General features: G+C 50.5%; 5 protein-coding genes across 5 annotated transcripts; 3 read left to right on the forward strand and 2 right to left on the reverse strand.

The window, feature by feature from the left end:
- The first annotated feature begins 22 nt into the window (after positions 1 to 22).
- Positions 23 to 1,757, forward strand: LOC6536813 (saccharopine dehydrogenase-like oxidoreductase). Its single transcript, XM_002097347.3, has one exon. The coding sequence runs from the start codon at positions 380 to 382 to the stop codon at positions 1,673 to 1,675; it is 1,296 nt and encodes a 431-aa protein (XP_002097383.1). The 5' UTR covers positions 23 to 379; the 3' UTR covers positions 1,676 to 1,757.
- A 211-nt stretch (positions 1,758 to 1,968) lies between these two features.
- LOC6536814 (palmitoyltransferase ZDHHC6) lies at positions 1,969 to 5,401 on the forward strand. Its single transcript, XM_002097348.4, has 5 exons — positions 1,969 to 2,125; positions 2,873 to 3,057; positions 3,875 to 3,956; positions 4,068 to 4,588; positions 4,643 to 5,401. The coding sequence occupies exons 1-5, from the start codon at positions 2,065 to 2,067 to the stop codon at positions 5,078 to 5,080; spliced, it is 1,287 nt and encodes a 428-aa protein (XP_002097384.1). The 5' UTR covers positions 1,969 to 2,064; the 3' UTR covers positions 5,081 to 5,401.
- On the reverse strand, positions 5,398 to 7,244 carry LOC6536815 (xaa-Pro dipeptidase). The gene has a single exon (XM_002097349.3). The coding sequence runs from the start codon at positions 6,962 to 6,964 to the stop codon at positions 5,492 to 5,494; it is 1,473 nt and encodes a 490-aa protein (XP_002097385.1). The 5' UTR covers positions 6,965 to 7,244; the 3' UTR covers positions 5,398 to 5,491.
- A 134-nt stretch (positions 7,245 to 7,378) lies between these two features.
- On the forward strand, positions 7,379 to 14,730 carry LOC6536816 (death-inducer obliterator 1). The gene is made up of 11 exons (XM_002097350.4): positions 7,379 to 7,853; positions 7,919 to 8,323; positions 8,437 to 10,136; positions 10,196 to 10,674; positions 10,749 to 10,923; positions 10,979 to 11,512; positions 11,578 to 13,500; positions 13,555 to 13,690; positions 13,749 to 13,945; positions 14,010 to 14,172; positions 14,230 to 14,730. The coding sequence occupies exons 1-11, from the start codon at positions 7,724 to 7,726 to the stop codon at positions 14,397 to 14,399; spliced, it is 6,012 nt and encodes a 2,003-aa protein (XP_002097386.2). The 5' UTR covers positions 7,379 to 7,723; the 3' UTR covers positions 14,400 to 14,730.
- LOC6536817 lies at positions 14,710 to 16,010 on the reverse strand. Its single transcript, XM_002097351.4, has one exon. It carries the CDS (start codon positions 15,818 to 15,820, stop codon positions 14,762 to 14,764), a length of 1,059 nt encoding a protein of 352 aa, XP_002097387.1. The 5' UTR covers positions 15,821 to 16,010; the 3' UTR covers positions 14,710 to 14,761.
- Positions 16,011 to 16,274: the final 264 nt, after the last annotated feature.

Consider the following 16,274-nt stretch of genomic DNA (forward strand, 5'->3'; position numbering starts at 1 on the left):
AAACGATTTTATGCGTAGTAGTTTAAGAACTGGCAATTTCAGTTAGGGAAAATTAAATATTATAAGGTACACTTAAGCTGATAATATCGATATTCAAATTTTCAGTAGTTTCTATTTAAAAAAATTTTAACACAACTTTATTGGAAGAATTACCGTGTAAACTAACCACTTGTTGTTATCTGCAATCAATCTTCACCTGTTCGATTCAGTTTTGCGGAGTCACAACGCAACAATCTCCAATAAATACAGCTTTTATACCGCGCGATTAACATTATTAACATTTCGCTAGTCGCCCAGTGCAGACGAGTTACCTCTTAGTACGGTACTGATAAGACATTTCTAGTCAAATCATTATAATCGCATATCTGTGAACTCTGAAATGGCGGCCAAGAAACTGGATGCCATAATCTTCGGGGCCTCCGGGTTTACCGGAAAGTACACCGTCTTCGAGGCTGTCAGCGTGCTGAAGGGCCTGCAATGGGGCATCGCTGGTCGCAACCAGGAGAAGCTGCAGTCGGTGCTCCGGGAGATGGGTGCAAAGTCCAAGACGGACCTCTCCCAAACACCCATCGTCATCGCGGACGTGAACAACGAGGCGTCGCTGCTGGAGATGGCTAAACGCTGCCGTATTGTGGTTAATACGGCGGGACCATATCGGTTCTTCGGCGAGAGAGTGGTCAAGGCTTGCATTGAAGCGGGAACGCATCACGTAGACGTAAGCGGAGAGCCCCAATATATGGAAACCATGCAGCTGCGCTACCATGATCTCGCCAAGGAGCGTGGCGTGTACGTGATCAGTGCGTGCGGCTTTGATTCCATTCCCGCCGACATGGGAGTCACCTTCGTGGAGAAGAACTTTGACGGAGTTGTCAACTCGGTGGAGAACTTTGTCCACATGGGCGTCAAGGGCGGTACCAAGGGAACGGGCAGTGCTGCCCTTAACACCGGCACCTGGGAGAGCGCCATTCACGCTATCGCCAACCGAAGCGAGTCAGTGGCCATCCGGCGAAAATTGTTCCCCGAGCGGCTGCCCAAGTTCCAGCCGGCTCTTAAGTCAAGACCGCCGCTTTCCCGTGCTGCGGAGGTGGACAACAAGGTGATCCTACCTTTCCCCGAAACAGATCGCTCGGTGGTGATGCGCTCGCAGCGTTTCCTTTACGAATTGGAGAAGAAGCGACCCATTCAGATGCAGGCCTACATGACGTATCCCTCGTGGTTCGCAGCCAGCGTTGTCGTGCTATTCGCCTCGGTCATTGGCATTATGTCCAAGTTCTCCTTTGGCCGCCAGCTGCTGCTGAAGTACCCCAGCGTCTTCTCCGGCGGCATGGCTTCCCGCGAGGGTCCCAGTGAGGCCAGGATGGAGCGATCCTTCTTCAGAATGACCATGAAGGCCACAGGCTGGCCCAAATCCGAAAAACTAGCCGAGAGCACTGATCAGTACACCTCTCCGCCCACAAAGACGTTGACCGTGAAGATTGAGGGACCCAATCCCGGCTATGGATCCACTTGCGTCGCACTGCTCTCGACGGCGAAAACCATCCTCAACGAAAGCGACAAGATGCCCGGATCCGGTGGAGTCCTGCCGCCCGGAGCGGCCTTCCGAGGTACCAGCCTCATCAGCGAGCTGGAGAAGCACGAGCACGGCATCAAGTTCGAGATCGTGGCTAACAAATAGAGTCTATAATGGAATGTAATTGATGTTATTGAAAAAATTCGCTAAATATATTCAACTTATTTGTGCTAATATGAAAAAGAAATACAAAACCATTCCTTTCGATTAAATAGTTAGTTATAGTATCTTGGGTACAGGTAGGTATTATTTATTATTTCATATTTATTAATATTAACCATTTATTTTTATTACTAGAAACCAGATCAGTTCCACTCTATTTAAAATTAGTGCTTCATCTAGTTCCCTCTGGGATTTTTGCAGTACTTGCAGCACGGTCACACCGATAGTATTTTGTATCGATTGTTTGGTTATCGCTATCGCAGTTTGGCTACCTTCGTTGTTTACCTTTTGGTCATTACCAATTTAGACGCCAACGCGAGAATACATAAATTATGAGTGCTGAAATATCCGGCTTCCGGCGGTTCCTGCACTGGGGCCCCATTGCCGCCCTTAGTAAGTGTTTGCCAAACTGGTGATAAGAGGAGCCATTCTGTGGATCCGTGGGATGGATAAAATTTGCAATATGTACACTGGTGAAAGTGAAGTCAAAGGACTGATTGTTGTATAGGATCCAATTACGTGGGCGGCACTTGCACCGGACACGCCCCACTCCGGGCTATGAGTGCGCCATATCGCGTTTCATATGCCATCCAAACACCCACACCAAACGGGGAGCTCCAATCGGTTGTCCACCCACCAGGGACATTTAATTTGCTTAATTGCGTTTTAGTTGTGTGTCGTTTGCTCTTTTATTGCCCGGGTAACCCTAGTCCTTGAAGCCTATCGGGAATTTCACGGAGCCACCAAACATGGCGTGCAAATCGTCCGTTTGGCTGTCGGCGGGTTAGACGGCATAGGACTTCCGGACCACCACGATATCGAACTGATATACAATTGTTCTCGGCATAATGGCTTTATTAGACGCCGGTCGCTTGTTGCTGCTCTCCAAAAAGGACTCGGAATCAGTCAGAGAAACGTCGAAATTACTTATTACTGGACCGTGGTGCCGGCTAATCAACTCGAAAAGCGACAATAAACTAAATAAATGACCCTTATTTCCTCCGCACGCAATTGCCAAGCGAAGCATGGCCACCAAAGTCACCCCCATCCAAACAAAAACAGGGCTAGGTCCCTCCAACTACGTGTATCAAATTGTTGTGTATGAATCACACTAATGTTTATCTACCTCTTTGCTTACAGGCATCATCAAGTGCATAACGCTGACGACGCTCTACATGAACTCGATGTGGTGGCCGCCAAATGAATCATTCGCTGGATTCGCCCACCAGGCCCTGTTCCTGCTCCTTTCCACGCTGGCCACATTCAATTACGTCATGGCCACGTTGACAGGTCCCGGACTGATGCCAAAACGGTGGCATCCCAAGGTAACCGGAGAACCAGAACGCCACGGAAAACGGAATGGTGGAGAAACATTTGTTGTGACACGACGACCTGTCAACCGCCTCCACCTAGTTCGAGACACCTGTTACCATTGATAGTTCCCACCATTTGGCCCGAAAAACTGTTGACCTGTCACGAACTGCCAAAGTACTTAGTCCGGGGGTGGTTTTTTCGTCCCTTTGTGCATCGTCATTCCAAGGCGGAAGCAATTGTTTAGCGTCCGAAGAGTAGGTGCCGAGTTTTCTGCCTCTGTTTTCGGTCTCAACGGGGTCTCCATGTCCGATTTCCAGGCCAGACAAATGGGCCAAGGCGGCCCATTGGCGTGTGTGACTGCTTATCGCATAATCCTCGCCAATTAAACGCTGCAATTTATTTTAAAGAATCCGGTCCCAACGGACTAACCCCCAACATAGTTGTCGTGCAAGGGCCACCGCCGGCTGTAACGTTTTTCGACTGCCATTCATTTTGTCCGGTAGTGGTGCGACCCAAATATAATTTATTAGCGGCGACTCCTCACATTACGGCCAGGCGGGCCCTGCACGCGAACGCACTCTACGGGGCCCAAAGTCCGTAATGCAATTACCCGAATTTGCATAAATGTTTTGTAGGCGAGCCCAGACGCAAGAGGGGCATATAAGCTGGGCCAGTTGGGTGGCCCACGGGCAATGGGAGGTGGTCACTTAATGAGCTGTGCGTCGTTAGGTTTTGTTGTACCTGGCTGTTTCGGGAAACGCGCATAAATCACGAATAATATGCTCGTTTTCTTTCGCTCTGTATTTTAATGAATTTAAATTTTGGCAGGATCCCAAGGACGCTCAGTTCCTGCAGTACTGCAAAAAGTGCGAGGGGTACAAAGCCCCGCGCTCCCATCATTGTCGCAAATGTAAGTTCTCATATCGCACTAAAGATTAAAACTTTTTGCATTTTGAATTTATAATAAGCGACTAAAAATGTTTTTTTCTAAATTCACATTTCTATACTTTTTCCAACTTAGGTGATCGCTGCGTCAAGAAGATGGACCACCACTGCCCGTGGATCAATCACTGCGTTGGCTGGGCCAATCACGCGTACTTCACATACTTCCTGCTCTTCTCCATCCTGGGCAGCCTGCAGGGCACCGTGGTGCTGTGCTGCTCCTTCTGGCGGGGCATATACCGCTACTACTATCTCACCCACGGACTGGCGCACTTGGCCAGCGTACAGTTCACGCTGCTCAGCATCATCATGTGCATCCTGGGCATGGGCCTGGCCATCGGTGTCGTCATTGGCCTGAGCATGCTGCTGTTCATTCAGCTGAAGACGATTGTCAACAACCAGACGGGCATAGAGATTTGGATAGTGGAGAAGGCACTTTACCGCCGTTATAGAAATGCCGACTGCGACAACGAGTTCCTATATCCATATGATTTGGGATGGCGCGCCAATTTGCGACTGGTATTCAATGACGAGTGCCAAAAGCGGGGAGATGGCATTGAGTGGCCTGTGGCGGAGGGTTGTGATCAGTATACATTGACGGTGAGTATTGGATATGGTTGTCACAGAGCGCAGATTAACGTGTACCCCTTGCAGCGCGAGCAACTAGCGCAAAAAGAGGAGAAACGAGCTCGAACCCGCACCTTCAGATGCATAGGGCCAGTGACTGGTCGCTGGCTGCCGATCTTCTCGCAGGGATGGCGAGTTTGTGTTGCCGCTCCCTGCTCCGATGAGCCACGCATCAGCCTGCGAACCAACGACATGATTAAGGTTACTCGCTTCCGCACCCACTGGCTGTTCGGTGAACGAGTGCTTTCCGAGCAAGAGCTAGCTGGCGACAAGAAGCGCCAACGCAAGGGTCCTATCCGCGGATGGTTCCCACGACGCAGCGCCGTTGAGGTCATCGAGGCGGTCCAGGAAGGCAGCGGTGGCGATGGCAACAGTGAGACACCAGCACCTCTGGCCCAGAATGGCAACGCCCACAGCCACTTAAAGCAGCAGCAGCGAAACGGACATGCCAAAAAGTACATGTAGTCCGGATCGGGCAGAGATCAATCGATGGCACTCTGCGCCACATTCGGCTTGTAAATAGAATTAGATTCCGCTTGGAGACTTGACTGTTGCACGCTTAGACAGGTGGCCGTCTAGTTTACTCTGTTAACACTGTCGACCAATAAATAACGCGAAAGTTGATATCAGTTGTTGATGTGAATCGAAATTCAACAAGTTGTGTATCAGCAAAAACCGCTTATCTTTTCCAGATAGCCAATGCAGCATAAATCTCATGGCAAAGAAGTAAAAATATATATAACTGAAGTATTGTTTTAATGTTTCACATAAAAAATTGTCAATTGATGAGACCTTATGTATTTATTGGGTATTCCATAATTTGATTATGATACAGTATATTACATATGTTTAAGTGTGGGAAATATTGTGCAAGCTCTAAACTGGTGAATCATATTTACATGTCATAGTTGCCTCGATATCCTCCACCGTACGCGGCACGATAGCAAAATTCTCCACTCCAGTCTTCGTGATTAGCACATCGTCCTCGATGCGCACACCTCCGAAATTGCGGAAGCGATTGAACATATCCACATTAATGAATTTAGCAATGTTCGGATCGGCCAGCGCGCGGTCCATCAGCCAGTTAATAAAGTAGCAGCCGGGTTCGATTGTAACATACATGCCCGCCCTAAGTACGCGGGCAAAGCGCAGCTTACTAAGCCATGGTTCAGCGGGGCGCTTTGGCTCCTTGGGCAGGTAGCCGCCCACATCGTGCACATCCAGACCGATCAAGTGGCCGAGACCATGCGGCTGGAAGACGCCAGAAACACCTGCCTCGAGCATCTCCTCCACATCGCCCTTGAGCATGCCGCCCTCCTTCAGGCGCTGCAACAACACCCGGCCCGCCAGCTTGTGCATGTCCACCCAGGAGACTCCGTCTCTGGCCGACTCCGTGACCGCATTGCGGGCATCCAGCACGGCATTGTAGATGAACTTCTGATCGTCGGTGAATTTCCCATTGGCCGGGAACGTGCAAGTAATGTCTGCGGCATAGCCACAATAGTTGGCACCCATGTCGAACAGGCAAAGATCGCCGTCCTGGACAGGCTTGCTGTTGGGAGCGCCCGCGTGTCCATAGTGCAAAATCGAGGAGTTCGTTCCGCTGCCGCAGATGCAAGTGTAGGAGGCGTGCCGGCAACCGCCCACGGAGTAGGCGTGGTGCAGGAACCAAGATTCGCCCTCAAATTCCATGCGACCGGGACGCATAAATCTCATCACCTTGATGTGGGCGTCAGAGGAAACCTTGGCCACGTAGCGTAGCACCTCGATCTCTTCGGGCGACTTGATCACCCGGCACTCAGAGAGGATGGGATAAAGCAGATCGCAGTCAGTCACGTACTTCTCCTTGCCAGCAAAGTCGGGCGGCTGGAGGGTGAGCCCACTATCACTGTTGGTGCCGCTCAATGTGAGTATCAGCTTTGGCGACGCCCTCTCCAGATAAACACTCATTTCGTCGACATAAAATACCTCGTCCACCTCATACATGGTTTTAAACTCCTGCAGACCGAGCAGTTCGCCCATCCAGGTGCCGTACTCATTAGGAAAGCGGGGAACAAAGAGAACACTCTTCTGGGCACCAGTCTTCACATCGATGGTTAGGATACCGTAGCAGCCCGGCTCCTTGACACCAAACAAGTACTGGAAATAGGACTCCTGCCGGAACACGTAGTCCACGTCGGTGTTGTACAGGCTCTGGTCCTTGCCGCCCTCGAGGAGCACCAGCAGGTTGCCATCGAACTTGAGGCCCGGCAGCAGCTCCTTGAGGATGGCCTTACCGGCACGATCCCTGTTGTTCCTGAAGAGACTCATGGGCACTGCGTGACCCGATCCCATCTGAAAGGCGGCCATGGTGTTGCTACGGAGGACAAAGTTTAACTGACGCTCTGGACAGCAATGAGTGCTCAAGCAAGTAAGATTAGCTGATAATAGCCAATAGCCAGGCTAACAAAGGCAGTAAATTATATGGGGTTTATCAGTGTTTTTTGTGTTCTGTTTTCGCAACAGTATGACCGACAACTGAACGCGAAAAAAACAGCTTTAATAAATTGTCTAATGATCGTAAGTTTATGTTTTTTAATTAGAACATGTTATTCATGTTTTATAACGATTTTCTTTATCGCCAAATAACCCTGAAAAAGGATAAAATAGCGTATTTCCCTATATAAACAGAGATCGACATTTGTTAAAAATGAGCTAAAAATTGAAACTAGTTCCGTAGAGAGAAGCACGAAACTATCGATAACTGACGGCATCGCTAGCACTCCCAAGTCTGGTCACGCTAGAAGTGGCTTTTATTGCAAATTTTATTTTCATAATTGAGGAAAATTTGCATTTTAAAGAGAAACAGCAACGGATTCTGCTCTCGAATCTCAACTACAGAACAGCCAGCTTGTGGGAGCAGCTAGTAGAGCATCACCAGTATTAAGTATCGGTCCAACGCACCCCAGTAACCCTTTTCAATCTACTATCCAATTTCAATGTCGGCGTCACAACGCGGCGGATGCAACAACAAATGAGTCGTTCTTCTGTTCCAAGCTAATAAAGTACACGCTGTGTGGGCCGCCGACTCCAATGCGCCGCTAGCGGGGATCACGAGCAGTTGGCGCCATGTCCAGTTCTGTGTTTACAGAGGCGCCCAGCGCCCGGCCGGCGGCAGCCGAAGCCGACTCCAATCTGGTTGTGGTCTACAGCAAGAACGGAATCTCCTTCGACGAGCGCGCCATCGGGAACATCATGGGTAAGTCTAATAAGCCATATTGTCATAAACCCACTTGCGCCCAAACTAACATTGGTTTTATGCAGAGGAAAAATCGATTTCCACTATTAGCGTGGTGCGGATTACGTCGCCCACGCCGAGTATGGTGGACCAGGAGGAAGCCGAGCGGCTGGAGGAGCTTGCGAACTTCATGGACACCGCCACGGACTCGGAGCTGGACAGTGACAATGGCAGCCAAAGTGGTGGCGATGATGCCAGTGAGTTGGATGAACAGGACGAGGAGAACCACAACACCGGCGACGACCACAATAGTGACTCCACGGAGACGGAAGCCGATGCCCCGCGCACACGCAGGCGAGTTGGCCGAAAGCCCAAGGCCATCAAAAAGCGAAAGCGACGCAGACCCAAGGAGCGCCCACAAATCGTAGGCCTGCGAGTGGAGCAGTTCTATGCGGACAGCACGGCTGATATGGTTGTGAAAAATGCACTGAGTAAATAACGTACATCGATGTGGTCCAAATGATTAAGCGAAATAAAAGCATTATTTAGACCACAACGAAAGTAAACGCACTTTAGCTTCAACTCATTTGTATTCTACTTACAGAGCTTGCCGGAGTTTCCGTCTACAAAAGGACTGCGGAAACGGACGCTTTAATGGAAGTTATCCGCAATGACCACAATTACACACCGTTTACCTCGCCAGAGCAGCTAAAGAACCACAAGCGGGCCGAGAAGATGGCCATGGAAATGCAGGCCCAAAGCCGCAAAATCATAATGCAAGCACCGGGCAATGTGAAGCTCATCAATGCCAAAAAACGAGTTCAGGCCATTCCCTTCAGCCCGGTGCAGGTCAAGGTCCAGAGATTGCCCGTCAAGCCCCACCAAGTTCAGCAGCCAGCGCAGCTTCAAACCAGGGTGCAGCTGATCCGCAAGCCCATCCAGTCACCACTGCCCAGGCAGAAGCCAGAGATTATCGCGAGCAATTCGGTTAATGCCAGGCAACGGCCCGCTCGCGCTCCAGTCAAGGTGATTGCTCCTGTGCAGGAATACATCGAAGATGATGACGACGCCCAAAGCTCGGATCCCGCCGAAGAGGAAAATGCAGATAAGTCCTACGATTCGGAGGAAATGAGTGACGAAAGCGATGATTTCCAGGAATCAGACAACGACAGGGACAGTGACATGGACTTCGATATGAGGCATAGCAGTGGACGCAATCCGAACAAAAGGAAGCGGGTTAGAAAGGTGGTCAGGCAAGCTCAGACCAAACCAATGAAGCCTCTGCCTCCGCCACCCCCCACGCAACAGCACTTCCCCGAGCTGAAGAAACGCAAGGAAACTATAGAGCCAAAGGCGCCGCAAATCGGCCAAATAATTCAGTTGCCTGTCACAAAAGCAGCGCCCACAGTTATTGCCCTGGGCAGAGGTCTTCCAAGCACTTCGTTTCTCAAAATCCGGCCCACACATCAATCGCTGCCCGTCAAAAAACCTCCACTGCCAACGCCACCGGCAAATTCCAGTGTTCGTCGTATGCCTGCCGTGCAATTGGGAAGGATCGTAAACTCGCCACAAGAAGTTAAAGAGATTATCATCAACAAGAATATGGCCAGTCCCAAAGGAGTGTTCACCAATCTCAACACCCTGTTGGGTGAGAATAACAACGCGACCACAAAATCATCGCCAGATCCACTCCGACACCGGGCCGTCATGTCGCCAAGTACTCCGAGATCGAGTTACAACCAGCAGATGTCGCCGATTGTGGTTCCTGTTCCTGCGCAAGCTCATACGCCATCCAAGGGATTTATGCCAATCGGTGTGGACACAGCTCAGTCGCATAAACTGCCCGCCCAAATAGTAATCGAGACCCACCAGAGTTCCTCCGAACTGGCAGCAGAAAATGACAAGCAGCTGGATCTGATCAACTCGATTGTGCAGGATGAGCTACTAAAGTCCAACCTCGTGGAGCAGCCGGTCGTAAATGCGGACGAGGACATACCGAAACTGGTTAAGATGCTGGAGAGTACAGCGGCCGATCTAGATACCCCACCAGTGTCCTTGCCTACGCAAAGTTTTCCGGTTACAGAGATGCAAGGAGTAGGAAATCCAGCTGTGGCAGATCCGAATGATATAATGGATACGGCGGACGAGGATGAGATTACAGCGGATTTCCTCCAGCACGTGGTCGGTCTCATCGAGGAAGACAAACAGTTCGAGGCCGAGGTGGTTAAGCAAGTACTGGCCAGCGCAGAGCCGGGAACCCTGGACGGCATCGTCTCATTGCCTGTTGACTTGCCGCAAGTACAGGCAAGTGTAAAACTTCTAATTTATTGATTTTGTTAGCTAACTAGATTTCTCCTTTACAGGCACAGACCAACCTACTGCCTAATGCAAGTCTTGCAGAGCCCGCACAATCGATGACCTCATTGCCCATTGCCTGCAGTACACCTTCAAGGAGCGTGGCAACCTCCCTGCCCCCCTCAGCAAAGGTTGTGCGCGGCAACGGTCGGGTCATATACCTGCCTCCCATTGAAGCGCCCACCACGCGGGCCAAGCGACGAGCACAGTTTCCTGCAGCCCCAGGAATGGCTACGACCAGCAACAGTGATGCAGGCAATATGTCCTTTGGTGAATCTTCGCTGGACGCAAGCATTAATCAGCTGCTCAATGCTAGCAGTCTGAGCAATGACAGCCAGTCCGGAAGTGGGCCGAAACGACCCAACCCTAGAGAGCCATCGCTGGCCAGACGTTCTACGGCACCCAGAAGATCAAAAAAGCTTGATACAAGTCAGAACAATGATCCCGACGCTTCAGAGTCTCAGGAGGATGACGATGACCCCAACAAGTAAGCATTTATAAAGTTATTTATTAGATGCGAATTTGTACGCTTATTTGAAACCATTTATTTATTTTGTTTAGGCTCTGGTGTGTTTGTCGGCAGCCACACAACAATCGGTTTATGATCTGCTGCGACTTGTGCGAGGATTGGTTCCACGGCACATGCGTGGGGGTGACCAAGGCAATGGGCACTGATATGGAAAACAAGGGCATTGACTGGAAGTGTCCCAAATGCGTTAAAAGGCAGGAGGAGAGGGTAAAGTTTTATAATAAACATAAAGTATGTTTTTATTGATTAGTTGTTTTTATAGAGCCAACCACGAATAACAGACATGTTGGTAACCAGACCAACTCCTCAACCTGAGGAGAGACCGATTGAAACCAAAGTACTAATTTCGACAGCAGAACTGGTGCAGGTTACGACTCCTTCGACCCCCAGAAGAACACTGCCGATGGGTGTAACTGTGTCCAGTTCCCCCATGCGCATCCCAATGGTGAAGCCGGCCAAGAAATTCCCAGCCGGAACAATTCCTCACCAGCAGCAGCAGCTGAACTTTATCAGATTGGGCCCATCTCCTGCCAACCGCATTTCAGAGACGTTATGTTTAGTCTGTAAGCGACCGGCGAGCCCCTCTTCCGTTTATTGTGGCGAAGAGTGTATACGAAAGTACGCGCAAAGCGCAATTCAAGCACATGCGGCAACTAAAGGTCCGGATAGCCCATTGGCACAGAATGCCAACGCCCAATCTCCGCTGAACAACTCCCTGGAGGCCAAGAAAAACAAGAAGAGGGACTTGTTTGAGGACGTGTTGAGACAAGCGGACTCTGTGTCAAAGGTGGAAAGGGTATGCAACAGAGGAGAATTTATTTTGAACTTTTAAACCAACTAATTTACACACTTTGCTTACAGATTAATGTGTTTGAGCGTAAAAGTGGACGAGTAATCACCGGGCACTTGGCCCCTTCCGCTCACCAGTTTCGAAAATGGCTACAGGAGAATCCCACCTACGAGGTCCTGCCCTCGGGAACCGTTCAGTCCATTGACGCAGAGAAGCGTCCGCTGAAACGGGCGCCGGAAGCCACCTCCGCTGTTGAATCCCCCGCGCTGGCCGTCGCAAGAAAACCGCTTGAAGTTGCTGCCAAATTGTCACATCCGCAAACCACCACAGTTCAGGCAAACCCACTAGGAATCTCTTCCGTGCGCCCATTGGCCAAAAGGGATAAAGAGAAGCCAACAGCTCCAGTACAGGCGCCAGTCCCCAATCGAAGCGCAGGCAAACCGGAGCCCGTTCGAATCGGCATCCGGCGATCCCTAAGGGAGCAACTGCTAGCGAGAATCAAGGAAGCCCAGGCTGCCGAGGAGAGCTTAGGCCAGGCACCGACTCAGTGGCTGACAGTACTTGAGGTGGATCAGTTTGTGAGGAGCGTGGAACTGGAAATGTTCAACTCGTTTGGACGAGACGTGGGAGCCAAGTACAAGGCCAAGTATCGCTCACTTATGTTCAACATAAAGGATCGCAAGAACCGGACGCTGTTCGAAAAGATTTGTGCCAAGCAAGTGGAGCCCAAGCAGTTGGTGCGGATGACGCCGGAGCAGCTGGCCAGCCAAGAGTTAGCCAAGTGGCGTGAGGAGGAAAATCGCCACCAGTTGGACATGATCAAGAAATCCGAGCTGGACATGTTGGCATGTGCCCAAAATTATGTGGTAAAAACCCACAAGGGGGAGGAGGTAATCGCCACCAAAGTGGATGTCACACTGCCCGAAGAGGACGTTAATGAACCATCTACGGCGGACACAAAACAGACGTCACTGGTAAGTGATCCCGATACCTCCACACTGGAACGTTCTACATCCAGGGAAAAGTCGGGGTCATCGAAGGAAAAGCGACACAAGAGCCACAAGCATCATCACCGAAAGCGGAGTCGGAGTCGTTCCAATAGTCGGGGTCGAAGCGTCGATAAGCGCCATCGCAGGCACCACAACGAAGGAGAGTCAGGCGGAGGTGAGCGTGAGCATCGGTCGCGCGAGAAACAAAGCAAGGAGAGGGATGAGGTCGTTCCCTCACCCTTGCCCAAGAAGAGGGACGAAAACGACCAATCGCCGGTGCCCAAAAAGATTGCGGAAAAGAAAACAGAGGCGAGTGCTTACAACTTGGTTGATCAAATTCTGGATTCCGAGAAAACAGTCGAGCAGGCGGCGAATCTGGGCAAACCAAAGCCGTCACCCAAGCCACTTCCAACGCTTCCCAGTTCTTTGAAAGCGCCTGAGCCAATGGATAACTACTCCCGCTACGTGCAAGGCCTGACCACGAGTTCACTGTGGTCCGGTACACTCAAAATGATCGATTTGGCCGACTTCGAAATCGTAATGTACCCCGTGCGCGGCAACTGTCATCAACTAGGTAAACTGATGCCAAGTCAGATGGACGTAATCGGCCGCATTACCCGCGTAAATGTCTGGGAATATATCAAGAAGCTGAAGAAGAGTCCCACAAAGGAAGTTGTCATTGTGAACATATTCCCCGCCTCGCCCAGCGAAACGTTTAAGTTTGATCTCTTCTTCGAATACCTGGACTCGCGTCAGCGGCTGGGCGTCTTGGGTGTGGACTCGGATCAGATTCGAGACTTCTATATATTCCCCTTGGGCAGCGGCGATAAGCTGCCACCAGCGCTGCAGACCGCGGAGCCGGTTCCCTTCTACGACGAAGCCCAAAGACCCAACACGCTGCTTGGTATCATCGTGCGCTGTCTCAGCAAGCGACCTGCCGAGGCTCCGCCATCGACTCCATCTGTGCCTTCTCCGGTTCCCGCCACAAGTAGCAAAGTCGCCAAGGTAAGCCCTATCATATTATTAAATGTCGGTGTGAAATAATATTCCCCTTTGCAGAAATCCCGCAGCACGACCTTGTACACGGGGCAGAGCAGTCCCAAGCGCAAGACAAGCACTCACTCCACCAGCTCCAAGGATGATGAGTTCGATATCGATGCCATCATCAAGGCGCCAATTGCTAAGCTGCAGAAAAGTAAGTTTACTGCGGAATCATCCGCAAAAGGCTGTTCTTAATGCTTAGTACCTTTTAGCTGCCCCGAAGGTGGTGCCACTGCCGCCGGTGCCGAACGACGCCGATGAACCCTACTCGCCCGGTGGGTCCGACGACGAACTGGTGCAGACTGCTCCAAGAAAGCCAAACGATCTTGAACGGCAGGTGAATGAAATCAACAAACAAATAGCCGCGCAGCAAATGGAAATTGCCGGCCTGCTTAAAGTGGAGCCCACAGTAAGTGTTGAGCACAGGTGGCTTATATAATTCTCTTATTCATATGCCTTGTTGCTTTTTGCAGGGATCTGCGTCCTCATCTAATGTGCTATCCGCCATATCAATACCGCCAAATCTTTCAAAGATCCTGGCCAGCATCAAGGACAAGACTGATCTGCCTTCCAATGCTGACGAGGGAGACGAGGAGTACAATCCCGAGGACGCCATCACCACAACCAGATCATTTGGTACGTCACCTGCTTTCCCAAATAACAATTGGCAATGATATCAACGATTCCTTGCAGCATCGAAGCCGAAGAGCAAAGGCCGTTTGGCGCACCTAAGTGAAGCTGAGCTTCTTAGCATGGTGCCGGACAATCTGGCAGACGTGATTCCCAGCTCGTCAAGAACCCGCCATCAGCTCGCTCAGACGTCGCTTTCAACACCGCCACCGCCTCCGCCACCGGGTGTTTAGAGTACCCCATCCGGATGCAGGCTAACCCGCGCGCTAATCCTCTATCCGTTAACATTCTTGATTTGAATTGCCTCTCGCCCACCTCATTGTGTACATTCTCATCCCGCAAATTCAATGCCATCTCTGTATTATATCTGGCCAAACGCAAGTTTTTAGTTTTCAAAGCTAAACGACACCACATCATCTCGCCCCGCCCCGCGCCCAAAATGGATCATCCTTCGCATTGCAATGCAAGTTTAGAATCGGTTTTCACAATTATACTCTATAAAATCGTGTACATTTCCTCGAAAATAAAAAGTGCTACGTAACATTTGTTTTAGGGATACGATAATCGCAACGATTCTCTTTATTTCTGACCGCACTTAGTTGACCTCGCAGGGATCGTCCTTGCCACTGAAGTGGGCGCAGGTGATCTTGGGCCCGTTGTGCACCCTTGGTATGGCGATCCGAAAGAGTGTTCCATGCGGCATGCAAGCGCAGATCTTGTACTGCACACTGCCCGTGCGTAGTCCCAGCTCGGAGCTGACGATGGGAATGCGGTCCATGTCCAGAAAGATACCCGTGCCCGCCTCCAGGATGGTGGCGCCCTGCGTGGAGTTTATTAGGACGTGGTGCTCGGCCTGCACATCAACGCTGGCCCCATCGAAGTACACGCCCTCGGATCCTCTTATGGCCATGCGTCCGTCGCTCTCCAGCACCAGGGACTCGTCGATGGGACTCACGATGCCGCTGGCACTCACCACCTTCGTTTGCAATGCCTCCACTCCGCCCGGAATGTTGTACTGCGGACGGTGGGTGGTGAAAATGGGCTGCTTGTCGACCGGGTCCTTGACCTCGAACAAATTCGTGGCCTGCACGAGAATGCCCTCCCGGTTCAGGACGATCCTGTCGCGCTCGTTAGCCGCTCCATTGCCATTGCGAAAGACGCGCACGTGGACGCCGCCTTCCCCGTCGCCGGCATCACTGCTGATGGTCACCGGGACATCCGAGAAGCCGTGAATCTGGCCAAACGAGCTGGTCTGCACTCGCTCCAAGTCCGTGGAGCCGTAGAACTTGACCACATCCACCTCGGGAATCACCTCCATGCCCTGGACACCTTTTCCCAGGCGAAGCACACCCACAATGGTGAGCGTCAAGATGAGATTGCCCACGGTCAGCACCAAGAGCAGCACCACAATGGTCCAGAAGGCGAACGTGTTGCGTCCCTGGTGGCCGGGATGCAGTCGGGAGCAGCTGTCGCTGTTGTACTTCTCGTCGAAGTAGTCGCCCGTATCCGTCTTCGAGTCGTCGCGACAGAAGTCCAAGTCCGGAACTGCTCCCCCGATGGGCAGGGTCACGGACAGCGCGTTCTCCGAGTTGGCATCGTCGGAGTAGGACGGCGAGGGTCCCCGGATGAAGGTGTTCTCGAATGTGTGCATCATTGGATTGGATTATTCCGGGCGTTCGACTCGAAAAATATTTGCACAATTGCTGTATCCAGTGCAACGAATTTGGGCATGTACATGTGAGAGATTCAGTTGTGGGACATGCGCAGAATGTGCTTAGCCGCAGATTTCGAAAATTCCAAAATTTTCAAAATGTTAATAAGTGAATTCTAAATAATGGTTTATTGTCTTATAAGTTGATTTTTAAAAGTTTAACGAACCAAATTATATTTTATTAGAGGATGTTTTTAGACTAATGACAATTTAACTTATAGATCGTAGAGACATTTCCTGAGTTTTAAATCTATATCAATATATGATATTATTATGATAAAAGTTTAAAATATAACAAAGGAAAACATTAATTTACTTCTTTGATTTTAACTAAGAATATTTAAAAAAAAGGGTAGTTGGAGTGTTATAAAATATATTTATTTTTTACTGGGAAGTA

Source organism: Drosophila yakuba, chromosome 3R (assembly GCF_016746365.2).
Source record: "Drosophila yakuba strain Tai18E2 chromosome 3R, Prin_Dyak_Tai18E2_2.1, whole genome shotgun sequence".
Classification (NCBI taxonomy): domain Eukaryota; kingdom Metazoa; phylum Arthropoda; class Insecta; order Diptera; family Drosophilidae; genus Drosophila; species Drosophila yakuba.

Coding starts and splice junctions, on each gene's coding strand:
- LOC6536813 (XM_002097347.3), top strand. CDS start 380: ATGGCGGCCAAGAAACTGGATGCCATAATCTTCGGGGCCTCCGGGTTT.
- LOC6536814 (XM_002097348.4), top strand. CDS start 2,065: ATGAGTGCTGAAATATCCGGCTTCCGGCGGTTCCTGCACTGGGGCCCC. Junction 2,126..2,872: donor GGGCCCCATTGCCGCCCTTA/GTAAGTGTTTGC, acceptor CTTTGCTTACAG/GCATCATCAAGTGCATAACG. Junction 3,058..3,874: donor CAAAACGGTGGCATCCCAAG/GTAACCGGAGAA, acceptor AAATTTTGGCAG/GATCCCAAGGACGCTCAGTT.
- LOC6536817 (XM_002097351.4), bottom strand. CDS start 15,820: ATGATGCACACATTCGAGAACACCTTCATCCGGGGACCCTCGCCGTCC.
- LOC6536816 (XM_002097350.4), top strand. CDS start 7,724: ATGTCCAGTTCTGTGTTTACAGAGGCGCCCAGCGCCCGGCCGGCGGCA. Junction 10,924..10,978: donor TTAAAAGGCAGGAGGAGAGG/GTAAAGTTTTAT, acceptor TTGTTTTTATAG/AGCCAACCACGAATAACAGA. Junction 11,513..11,577: donor CTGTGTCAAAGGTGGAAAGG/GTATGCAACAGA, acceptor CTTTGCTTACAG/ATTAATGTGTTTGAGCGTAA.
- LOC6536815 (XM_002097349.3), bottom strand. CDS start 6,964: ATGGCCGCCTTTCAGATGGGATCGGGTCACGCAGTGCCCATGAGTCTC.